This window comes from Selaginella moellendorffii, unplaced genomic scaffold (genome assembly GCF_000143415.4).
Source record: "Selaginella moellendorffii unplaced genomic scaffold, v1.0 SELMOscaffold_16, whole genome shotgun sequence".
Classification (NCBI taxonomy): Eukaryota; Viridiplantae; Streptophyta; class Lycopodiopsida; order Selaginellales; family Selaginellaceae; genus Selaginella; species Selaginella moellendorffii.
Genome location: NW_003314277.1, coordinates 77,071 through 88,916, shown reverse-complemented (window position 1 = coordinate 88,916; position 11,846 = coordinate 77,071). Strand labels below are relative to the sequence as shown.

General features: G+C 55.7%; 2 protein-coding genes across 5 annotated transcripts; one reads left to right on the top strand and one right to left on the bottom strand.

Moving 5' to 3' along the window:
* Positions 1 to 3,964: 3,964 nt before the first annotated feature.
* LOC112346605 (pentatricopeptide repeat-containing protein At2g13600-like) lies at positions 3,965 to 7,387 on the bottom strand. Of its 4 annotated transcripts, none has more exons than XM_024675938.1 (4): positions 4,930 to 7,387; positions 4,778 to 4,859; positions 4,256 to 4,725; positions 3,965 to 4,207 (listed from the first exon to the last, which is right to left on the bottom strand). In XM_024675938.1, the coding sequence occupies exon 1, from the start codon at positions 7,365 to 7,367 to the stop codon at positions 5,631 to 5,633; it is 1,737 nt and encodes a 578-aa protein (XP_024531706.1). In that variant the 5' UTR covers positions 7,368 to 7,387; the 3' UTR covers positions 3,965 to 4,207; positions 4,256 to 4,725; positions 4,778 to 4,859; positions 4,930 to 5,630. The 4 variants fall into 4 exon arrangements, with proteins under 4 accessions (XP_024531706.1, XP_024531707.1, XP_024531708.1 ...); XM_024675939.1 differs by having other exon boundaries at positions 4,261 to 4,725; XM_024675940.1 differs by having other exon boundaries at positions 3,965 to 4,589; positions 4,678 to 4,725.
* Positions 7,347 to 9,920, top strand: LOC112346606. The gene is made up of 3 exons (XM_024675941.1): positions 7,347 to 9,228; positions 9,289 to 9,386; positions 9,445 to 9,920. The coding sequence occupies exon 1, from the start codon at positions 7,433 to 7,435 to the stop codon at positions 9,062 to 9,064; it is 1,632 nt and encodes a 543-aa protein (XP_024531709.1). The 5' UTR covers positions 7,347 to 7,432; the 3' UTR covers positions 9,065 to 9,228; positions 9,289 to 9,386; positions 9,445 to 9,920.
* Positions 9,921 to 11,846: the final 1,926 nt, after the last annotated feature.

The following is an 11,846-nucleotide window of genomic DNA, read 5'->3' as shown; positions in this document are numbered from 1 at the left end:
ACTCGACTCCAATCCGGATGGAAGATATTTGAGACGCAGCATCTATCTCTACGATGGTTACTACGCAGACGCTTCTTCAGCTGGAAATGAGCTATCATCGTCGAGAACTTAAGGCTCGGGAACGATTGGTTTTAAGTGGCGATGCATCTGAGAGGCTTCTGATCCGTAGAATGGATGTTGCCTCTCAAAAACTGCACCTGATATCACCATCCTGATTAGAGTCGAGCTGCTTCGACTTTTAAAGCAGCCCTCCCTGAGCACCAGATCAGATGTTGGACGTCGAGAAGAACTGGTTGAGGCTCTGAAAACTCTCAACTGTCGCTTCAAACATTGCGTCTCTTCAAGATCTTCTTCTTGCTCCTCCTTGTGCTCTTCAAATGCGGACCAGCAACAGTGGAGAAGCTACTTCAACTTCCGAGCAATCAGCCGTTTTCCACCGCTTGAGCTTCTTCGAAGATAGCAACCTCTGCTCGTCGTTTTCCTCGTTCGGGCACAATGTTCAGCTGCTCGTCTTCCAAGCAAGCAGCTTCCACTCGCTCAGCCATCCCATATTCTTCCTCATTGGCCAGGTGTTCTGCGAGCAGCTGTGGAAAGCGAGGAACGGTTTAATTGAGCTGTGGTCCGCCTGCAGGAACTCCTGAGTGCTGTCGCTGCGCACCAAAGTAACCACGTTGTAATCTCATCTGCTCTGTAATGGACGTCGAGAGGCACCAGTTGATGTTTCGAAGTGTAAAGATCGCAATGAAGATTTCATCGCCACGAAACTTACCTTGCAGTTGATACATTGGATGGTTATTCTTTATGATGGACATATTCGTGAGCATCAGACCGCGTCGGTAAAGCTGGACGCAACTCCGGCAGCATCTTGTCCAGTACTGGCAAGCTTTCCACAGCCTGTGAAAACTAGAGCCTTCTTCTTAATCACCCGTCTCTAAGCCCTTCTCTGATAACCGCCAAGCCTAAAGTCTCATGAAGCTGAAGCTCCAAGAGAAGTACCGGTTGACAACACTATCGGATTCTGCGTCTCATATCTTCCATCCGGATTGAAATCGAGATGCTTGTCAATTCCGACTAAAGATGAGACGCTTCTGCGTACCAAGCTGATAGAGTAACCACCGTAGAATGGATGCTGCCTCTAGAAAAGCCAAATAACCTGCACCTGATATCTGGAGTCCAGCTGCTTGTCAATTCGGACTTCAAGAGTCTACATTATCCAGCTTTATTGGATTCTGCTCACCTAAGCTGGTCAGCTCTCCGCTCTTTCCTCTGTGGATTATCTTCCAGTCACGATGTGGCTGCTCGCCTTCCACCTTTTCTCGGCAAGCTACTTCCACCTCTTGCTCGTTGCATGGACTGTCGCCTTGTAGAGGGGCTTGCAGGCAACCCGTGATGTAAAGAACAGAACGACAACCACTTGCGCGCTCTGGCAATGCAACCTAAAAGATAGACTTACACTTTGATGGAGTCTGTCTGTCGACTGAGCCAAGGAATATTGTCCATAAGCATTCAGCAGGTTCTTGGCCCCTCACGGACTGGTTTATGGAATGAAAGGCAAGACACCACTGGTATGTATTTTGTTTGAAAATGGAATTCTCATAGCCTGTGATCCACCAACAAAAAATGCAAACTCAATTTGAGTTGTAGGACTTGAGACGACACCAACCATAAAAGAGTTCACTGTTTATCTGGCCGATAAGAACAGGACGGCCCAGCTCCGGCAATCCATGCTCTGCTCTATACAAGTAAGAGTTAAGCGAGGAGATATGAGAAACGGAAAAAGAAACGAACTAGACTTACAGTTAGTGGGAAGCAGTGTGCTAGATTTGGAAGCATGCATCCACACACACCGAAAGGAATGCAAAGATTGCTCACGTTGGAGTTGTAGGACTTGAAACAACGCCCCGCGCTGAAGCCGCAAAAGAGTTAACCACGCATCTGTGCCTCGTAAGAATATGCCGTTGCCATGGGTACTAAGCTAGAAGCGAAGAGTTTGCACTTGCAACACGAAAACCGTCCTAAAGATCTCAAACTTCCTTCCATTGTTCCATGGCTATTGATCCTCGGCTGGATGACAGCACGACACTATGTAACTATACTTGAGATGTTCTCAAAGGCTATGGCATTAGCACAGCATCCACTTTCTCCTCGAGCTCCTTGTCGCGTGTGGCAACCAGTCTCTGGATCCCCGGGAGCGTCCAGTGCAGCACCCGGTTACCGAAAAACATCCGGAGGAGACCCGAAACAAGAAGCTTGTTATTGGCGCTTACCTTGCGCGCCACCGGGAAGCTCAGAATGCTGCTCTCGTAGACCATACTGTCACAAACAATCGCTCCTACGAGCAGCAGTCTTCTCTTCTCAATCACGGGCGAGAAGCTGCGTTCTATCTCCTCGCTGTGCACAATCTTGTCGAAAACGAGCCTGGCGTTGAGTGCTCTGGCCGCCTCCTCGGTTCGCAGCCTCACTCGTTCCTCCAGCTCCACCAACAAGCTCTTCTTGTCTGGATAGCGCTGGAAGCTCTTCGAGAGGAGCTTGGCACTACCGCTTTTGATCGTCCCTTTGGATTCAAGCTGGCATCTGAATTCCTCGACGCTGCTGCTCGAGATCCTGCTTCCGGGCTTGACCATCACGTAGCCCAGAGGATGGATCTCGGCACAGCCCCACCAACCATCGCCGAGCACCAGGCAGTGGACTTTCCTCAGCCTGTTTGCCGACGAGTTCCTGATCGCTGCCGCCATGCCGGCCTGGCTCAGTGCCTGGTACATGCAGTCGGGCCACTTGGATTCGTCACGGCCGCCTTGCACCACCACAAGAACAGCGCTGGGAAGACTCTTGTCCAGCTTGAAATCGTAAGTGTAGCAATTCATCACGCCGTTAAGCTGCTGCTCGCAGCGAGCGGAGGTGGCCCTGGCCTTGTATTTCGGTGGCTCGCCCTCGATGAGCTCTCCGGGCTTTGGAGAGAACCGCGTGAGCAAGTTAGAGAGCAAAGCCGTGAGTAGCCATGCCCGCCTAGTTCCTTTGAGACTGCCGTAAGCGCTGCCGTGCCTTTGGATCTCGAAGAGAAGCTCACCCAGGAGGAACTGTGACACCTCTTCGCTCACGAGGGCGCCATCGCCACCGAATTTCTTGACCCTGCCTTGCTCTACCTGGACCAGCGGCTGCTCCAGGCTAAACACACTGCTGGCGTGCGACTCCATAGAATGACCCACAGTGGCTGCCAGGAATCTCAACGAGAGGTGCTTTCAAGAGGTGTAGTCCTACGTTCACGAAGGCATGCAAGCTCATTGTTGGAGAAGCTACGTATTCGCCTCAGTCCTCCACGATGCTGAGGTTTCCACTCACGGAAAATGCGAAGGCCGGTGATGGCGACAAAGATCTCGTTTCGGGGATGGCAAGGACGCTCTTCGGGGATCGCGTGCTCAACTGGAGCTTGGGGACGGTGAAACAGCTCTCTCGTGACATTTATCAAGCCCAAAGGACCTTTGTCAACTCCGTTGTAACATAGTCAAAGGCGCATTGTTCTCACGCAGTGATGAAGCACGAGAGGTGGTGAGCTCCAGAGGGCATCCGCAGTGGTAATTTTGGATGATATCACCCAGCGAGAGGAAACTGCAAACTCACCAGTAGTATGTATAGCTAATACAAAGATTGTTCTTGTTGTGAAATCTTGAACGGATGACCTTTGATCATAGGAGCCTTGGCAAAAAATTCGGTGATCACCAAGGCGAGCCTATCTTCTTCCAAGCTAGCCAGCTCTCCTCGCTTTCCTCGCTCAGGAACGATGATCTCCCAGTCACCTCTTCCCGGCAAGCTACTTACACCCTCTTACTCGTTGCATGGATTGTCGCCACCTTGTAGAGGAGCTTCCATGCAGCCCGTGATGGAAAGAACAGAACGACCACCACCGGCAACGCAACCTTTACAAGCAAGTGTTAAGCGTGGAGACAGGAAAACGTAACACAAGATAAGCATCCAGCGGGTCAAGGACTTGTTTGTTGGATGAAGGCCAGATGCCGCTAGCATGTGTCTTACTTCAAAATGGAATACAAAACCTGCATCTCACAGCTTGAGATCCACGAGCAAAAGACCTGTAATCCTTGGATAATCACTGATGGATGCTGCAGTAGAGAGGTAGAGCTTAAAGCCTTCGAGGTAGAGTTGTGAGTCCAAGTGATCACCAAGGGCCATATACTGCTTCTCTTGCTTGAAACTGGAACATGGAAGCTGGCAAAAAGAGAGAAACGCAAAGCATGCTTACATTACCGAGAATCCCCAGCGACAGTTGCAGTGCGTAGGTGTTCCTCGCTGGAGCACTAAAAGCCACAAAAGGAGCACAAATAGCTTACCGTCATCTTCTTCAGCATCAAGAAGATTTCGCCTCATAAGCACTGGTGTAGTTGGATCTTCTTGCTGCACCAGACGCTGTTGATCAGGCAAGATTCTTGTAACTCCACGTCTATCATGAAATTGCGAAGGAGCTGCAAGTCGTCCTGGTTGACTCGCTGGAAGAGAGGCAGCGAACAGTGGAGATCACAGAGAAGAAGGCAGGAGGACGTTGAAGGGATCACAAGAATCCTCAGCGACTGGAAGTACTGCAACATTTCTCGATCCACGGCCACAGATGGTCCGATTAACTTAACCGTGAGGGCCAGCCCGTTAAGGAACGGAAGAACAGCTTACCATAAGTTTGGTCATCTTCTTCAGCAGTCAAGCAATTGCTCCACTCCACTACAAAAACCAATCCAAAATCACTTCAAGAACAACCAGAGACTCGACTTACCCATCGTCCTCTGGCGGATGATCTCCGCTTAGCCGACCACAGCCAAGTCAGTCCTCGAGTCCGGGGGGTCGGGTCTAGCAAACTTAAAAAGAAAAGCAAACAGCCAGTCAGTTCGGAAGCAAAAACCAGAAAAAAGTTAAAAGCGAGCTTACTTGTGCCCTGTTGCAGTGCCGCCAGACAAAAGCGGTTGAGTTCATCGTCTGGGAAATGCTCCTCGCCACTCTTGAGCTTGCTGGGCTTGCAAGCTCTGCTTGTTGCAAGGAGCATGTAGGAGGATGATCGTCCTTTTCCATAGCCAGCAGCTGCCGCCATATCTTCACAAGCGCCATACCTTGTTTGCTATACACCGTTTCTCTCGCTCGATCGTGACGGCACACAAAATACCCAAGCCAGGCAATTTGTTAGATGCCCACCCACTCTGCCCTTGACACTCGTAGGCCCCCATTGCATGTACCAAATCACGACCAGTGGCCAGTGGCCAAGAGTGCCATCGTGTTCGCCATCCCATCAAAACAATAGGTGGCGAGGCAAAGCAAGAGCCCTGAAGAAATGCCCGTGCGGGGCAAATGCTACAACGTTCCCTGGCATTCTTGATATCGATGTCCCTTCTTGATACATCCAGCAGCTCTTCTCGCGGATGACCATCACCGGAGCTTGTCCCACGCCCGATCACCACTCTCACTGAGGCTGCCATGGCTTGCGGGGTTCCCGACGAGAGGTTTCCGATGTTCTTATCTTTGATGGACAACATATCCAGGCTTGCCAAAGAGTCCTCCTTGGGCGTGCCAGGCCTCACCAAACTAGATAACTTAGATACTTGAGATCTATCCTTGAGAAACAGCATCAGCGAGCTTCACGATGGTATCTCGAGCGGCCTGTGCTCCGCAAGCAAACAATCCACGTCGTTCTTGGCGCTGGCGAGCCCGTGATCGAGCACGCCGGATCTGGCGAGCATGTCCGCCACGGAAACGTAGTGATCCATGATCCGCTGGAAGCCATAGTCCTCAGGAACTGTCAGGAAATACGTCACCCCATCTAGGAACTTGCTGGCACTGCTCGCTGCCGCAAGAACGCTACACAGCGTCACCTCCGTCGCCCTCAATCCTTCCAGCTGCATCGCCTGGAACGTCTCGAATCCTTCCCGCGAATGCCCGCAGTGCGCATACGCCGAAACCATCGCGCTCCAAGACACCAGATTCTTCTTGGGCATGGAGGAAAACTTCTGCTTGGCTCGCTCCAGGTCGCGGCATCTCGCGTACATATTGATGATCGCATTCGCCACCGGCAGATCGTCGCCCAGATCGCTGTCGATCGCATTGGCGTGGATCGTCTTCCCCGCCGCGAGCAAAGAGCCGCTGGAACAGGCGTCGAGCGCGCAGATAAAGCTGATCTTCGTGGCCGGGACGCCCTCGAGGTCCATGAGCTTGAAGACCGCGAGCGCCGACGTGGCGTTGGCATTAAAGGCATAGGCCGCCACCATGGCATTCCACGTCACGGAGCTCCGCGCTGGCATCCGGTCAAACACCGACCTGGCGTCCAACGTGTCACCGGCCTGCGCGTACGCGACGATCATGGCCGTCCACATCACCACGTCGGAGGATCCGAGCCGGTCGAAGACGAATCTGGCAGCTCCGGCGTACCCACATCTGCCGTACATTATCACCAGCCCAGTACCTACGGCTACGTCGAATTCTACGCTCGACTGGAGCATCTCTCCGTGGACGCAGAGACCCTCGCTCACACTGGAACAGGAATCTAGGGCATGTAGAAACGTCACCCGGTTTGGCGCCACGCCCTCGAGGTCCATCTTCCGGAAAAGAAAAATGGCATCGCCACGATGCCCAGAGTGGGCATATGCGGATATCATGTTATTCCATGACACCACGTTACGATCCGGCGTCCTCTCAAACAATGCCGCGGCCTCCTCAAGCCCGCCATTCTGGGCATATGCCGCGACGATGGTGTTCCACGTCACCACATTGGTAGCCCGCGAAGACTGGAATACATCCACGGCGTCCTGCAAATGCCCATTATGGGCATATGCCGCGATCATAATGTTGGAGGAGAAGACGTTGCGAAACTCGAGGGTGTCGTACACTGCCCTGGCGTCGTCGACACGGCCACACACGCCGTACATCTGGATCAAGAGATTCCCTAGAACAGTGTTGGGCTTGAATCCTCCCTTGCACAGATGGGCGTGGAGCATCGTCCCCTCGAGCAGGGCTTTCTTGCTCGTGCAATCCCGGATCGCGTGGAAGTAGCTCGAGGGATGGGCGCGCATCTTGAGGTGGAGGATCTGATCCACGGACGCCCGGAGCTGTGGATCCCAGCATTCTTTCACAATCACGGGGATCGCCGGCCTGGGTTCCTCGTCGTCCTCGGCAAATTGATCGTCGGGGCTGTCCGCGCAAGCGTCCTGCCATGATCGCTGCTCCTTGCTGGCGGAAATCCGCGAGGGCTGGATCTTGGTGAGCGACTGAGCGAGGAAATCCAGGCATCCGGCAGCCAGTGACTTGGTCTCGAGCTTCTTCTTCTTGCCAATGTACTCGGCGGTGTAGAAGCCCCGGATTTGTAAATGGCGCCATCGCATCGCCCAAAATTTAGGGTTCTCCCAAGTTCCCGCGAAAGATTCGATCATCCATCTTTCGAGTAGAGATGCGAGAGGACGACGTAGGGCGAATCGTTCTCAGAGTTCAGCTGCACGAGCATCGCCGCGGCAAACTCGCCCAGATCCCGCTCCTCCTGGAGCTTGCAAGCCCCGAGCAGCGCCGTCCAGGCCACTGGATCCGGATGAAATGGCATTCTCGCGATGAGATCTCGCGCCTCGCTCAGCCTTCCAACGCGGGCCAGGAGATCCACGATGCAAACATAGTGCTCCATCGCCGGGCGGATCGAGTAATCCCTGGCGGAGGAGACGAAGAGATCCCAGCTCGGATCCATCAGCCCGGCGTGGCTGAGCGCCCCAAGAACGATCCGGAAGGTGATCTCGTTGGGGTGGAAGCCGTCGAGAGTCATGGCGGAGAGAGACGCCATAGCCTCCTCGATATGCCCGTTCGTGGCATACGCCGCGATCATCGAGTTCCAGCAGATATCGTTCTTGTCGATCACTCCCGCGAAGATCTCCACCGCGGCGGCCAAGCTCCCGATCTTGCCGAGGAGATTGATCCGCGCGGTGTCCAGGCGGATGTCGCCGCCATGGTATCCAAGGCAGCGCAGCTCCGCGAGAAGGAAGCGTCCCATCTTGGCAGAGGATTTGGAGATGGTGCACGCGTCGAGAGTGCTCACGAATGTCGCCCTGTTTGGGAAGACGCCCTCGAGATCCATCGTCCGGAAGATCTCCAGCGCCTCCTCTCCATGCCCGTTCTGGGCATACGCTGCGATCATCGCGTTCCAGGCGATGTCGTTGCGCTCCGGGATTCGATCAAACAGATGCTTTGCTTGATCGAGCTCCCCGGTTTGCGCGACCTCGGCGAAGAGCGCTGTCCAGGAGATCACATCACGTTCGGGCATTCTCGAGAAGAGATCTCTTGCGAGAGTAAGATCTCCATTCTTGGCAGCTGCCGAGATCATCGCGTTCCAGGATACCAATTCTCTGCGCTTCATCGCGTGGAAGATGGATGTCGCGAGCTCCAGCCGCCGGTTCCTGCCATAGGCCGTGAGGAGAGCGCTGCAAATCTGGGGATCTCCGATCAGCCCAGCTTCCAGGATGATAGAGTGGATCGATCTCGCGTCGCGGAGGCAATCGCAGGCCTCGAGAATGCTGATGAGCGCCACGCGATCGGGCATGACGCCGCCGAGGCACATCGCCCGGAAGAGCTGGATCGACTGCGCGTGATGCCCAGCGATGGTATGTCCGGCGATGAGCGCTGTCCAGGCGACGACATCCGCCACTGGCATCTTCTGGAACAGTTTCTTGGCTCGATCGAGCGATCCGGAATTCGCATGCGCCGTGATCGTGGTGTTCATGGCGATCGAGCAGTGCTCCGGGAATTTCTCGAGGATGATCTCCGCGGTGGACAGATGCCCGTTCCGGGCATATGCCGTGACGAGCATGTTCCAGGAGAAGACATTGCGCTGCTCGATACTTTCGAATGTCGACCGCGCGTCCGCGACGCTGCCGCAGTTGCCATACATGAGGATGAGGAAATTGGAGAGGAAGGGATCGATGCGATCGAAGGATTTCTTGAGTTCCTCGTGGAAGCATTTGCCCTCGAGCAGCGATTTCGTGCGCGCGTAGTGCTGGATCAAGGCTGCGCAATCCGAGATCCGGAGAGGGGGCGCGGCTAGAGTCCTGAGATGATTGAGCCGGCAGGGTATTTGCTCGAGCATTCAAGGCCGGGGATTTTAGGGTTCTTGGAAGCGCCATGGGGGAGACGGCGGCGCCGGGGATAGTCGGTGAGAGCCGCGGCGGCGGCAAGGAAGTGATCGTGAAACCAGCGGCATTTGAGCTGGTAAGCTTGGATACGAGGGATGCTCGATCGATCAATGCGTTCTGGTTTCTTTCTTGCAAGGCCAAGGGATGGCTCCAAAAGATGAGCGGAGGAGACGATTTTGACGCCGAGAAGGATGACGACGCTTCCATACCCGAGCCGGAGGCACGGCCATTGCGGTAAATCTCCTCTGCGATCGATCGACAGTTGAGGATGGATTTCCTTCTTTCTTCACAGACTGGGCCTAGGAGCGAAATTCATTCCTCACACTCAAGCAGCTCTTTCCATCGCATCGCCAGTGTCGAAGAGACTGCGAAAGCAAATCGAGAATGGCAAGCGAGAGTCCGATCAGCTGGAAGCCGGCCCAGGCGAGAACGAAGCCGCCAAAGACGAAGAAGAAAGTAGAACGAACGCCTTCACCAAGAACAAAGTCCTCCAAAACCAAGCCATGGACATCCAAGCCACAACAACAAAGAAGAAGAAGAAGAAGAAAAAGAAGCAAAAGCTGCAAGAGTAGACTCAAGTTCCAGACAATCTATCCAAAGAACCAGTCTATCTCCAAAGATCTAGGAAGAACCGGAAGATCAAGTCTATCTCCGAGATCTAGGAAGAACCGGAACAGTAACTCCTGGCTTGGGATTCATTGAAAAGGAAACATGATCCAGGTGGTGGCAAGCCTCACAACAGAGCTCGCTGGGATCCCACCATAGCCATAGCAGCCGCGCAAAGAATGGCCCGGGGAGCTTACCTGTGGTGTCGTAGCCTCCAAGGGGTGACGATCTCTTCCAGATCTCTAAGGCACATATCACGATATGAGATTCCAGCGATTTCTCTACCCTTGAACTCACCGCTGGAGAAGGATACCTTGGCGGTCTTGTCCCGCGAGCTTTTGTCCACAATGGTACCGTCGGAGCCTTTGAAGCCACCATTGACGACCCGGACGAGCTCGCCGATGCCGGGAACCACAGTCCGGAGGAGGTCCTGCTCGATCGTCAGCCTCTGCCCGTGGCGGTCGCGGAGGAGCCGGATCCGCGCCGTGAGACCGTCCTTGTTCACGTCCTCCACCACCGCCTCCTGCTTGGCGAATCGCTCCAGGTGCCGCGGGGGGTGGCGGGTGATCCTCACGATGAGCCCGGCGTCCACCCACTTGGGACTCCTCGGCAGGTTGAAGAGCTCCTTCAGCTTCTCGGCCTCGAGCTGCCGGGTGATGGCTTCCATCTTGGATCGACTCATGAGCGCTAGCGGCGGAGCTGGAGCTTCGGGTGGCTTGGCCGGCGGCTCCGCGATGGCCTGGAACAGCGGCGCCGGGGGGCTCAGTTGCTTCTTGCTCGTCTCGGTGGCGGCAGCGGAGATGGCGGTGGAGGTAGCAGCGGCGGCGGTGGCGATGGAACCAGACGCCGCGGCAGCGGCGGCGCTGCTGCTGCTGCTCGAGGAGGCGGCCGCGAGGCGGGGGAGGGTGAAGGACACCTTCTCGCTTCTCTGGAGCTCCCCGGGCTTGGCGGTGTTCTTGGAGTGGAGGTGCTTGCGCAGGGTCTTGGCGGCGCGCTGGATCTGCTCGCCCAGCACGCGCTCGTCCTTCTCGTCCTCGGCCTTCCGCTTGCCGCCGCCGGGCGAGCAGCCGGGGTCGAGCATCGTGATGGCGTAGCGCTGCCCCTCGTCCTTGCGCAGCCGGCACTTGCCCACGTCCTGGAGGTGCTCGAGGAAGGCGGAGAAGCCCGGCCACGACGTCCTGGCGATGGCCACCGGGTTCTTGCTGCCGCTGTAACTCTTGAACGCGGCGCTGCTCGCCACCTCCGCGCGGCCGTGCGTGCTCCACATGTGCTCCACGAAACTCACCTCGAACTCCTCGTCCATGGTGGAGGCGCCAAACACCTTGCGCACGCCATAGACCTTGCCGTTCATGGCTGCCCTAGCCCTGTTTCTAGGGCTGGGAAGTTCTATCCCAAGTACCCGCGAATCTTTCTTCCGTGCATAGAATCTTCGTTGTCCGTAACTCCTAGAATATCCTTTTAGGTTGCGGCAGTTGGTACGGAAATCACTGCGAATCTTCCACCTCGTACAACAGTTAACAGTACGGAGCCATCTGCCGTACAGAGACGTTTAGAATATCCTCCGGAATGCGGCGGTTGGTACGGAATTTGCTGTCACAAGCCCACGAAACGTACGGACTAGGGCTCGATAGAGAAGATGTTGTGGAGGAGGACGTAGGGCGACGAGGCGTGGGGCTCGGCCTCGGAGCTCGTCCACGCGAAGAGCCTCCCGGCGGCCTGGGCGTCGCCGTGGGTGGAGCACGCGGCCATGAGCGCGGTGCACGCCATGGAGCCCGGCTCCCCAGGCGCGGCGTAGGCGAGCTCCTCGGCGTCGCCCAGCTTGCCCGCGCGGCCCAGCAGATCCATCATGCTCCCGAAATGCCCCGCGTCCGGCCTGATCCCAAAGCTGCCCTGCATCTCCAGAAAGTAGCCGCGCGCGTCGAAGAGCGCGCCCGAGTGGCTGCACGCGCAGAGGATGGTGTTGAAGGTGACGGCGTTGGGCGGCGAGCCGTCGAGCGCCATGCGCTGGAACAGCTCCAGCGCCGCGGCGCCATGGCCGTTGTGCGCGTACGACGCGATCATGGCCGTCCACGGCGCCACGTCCCTGTC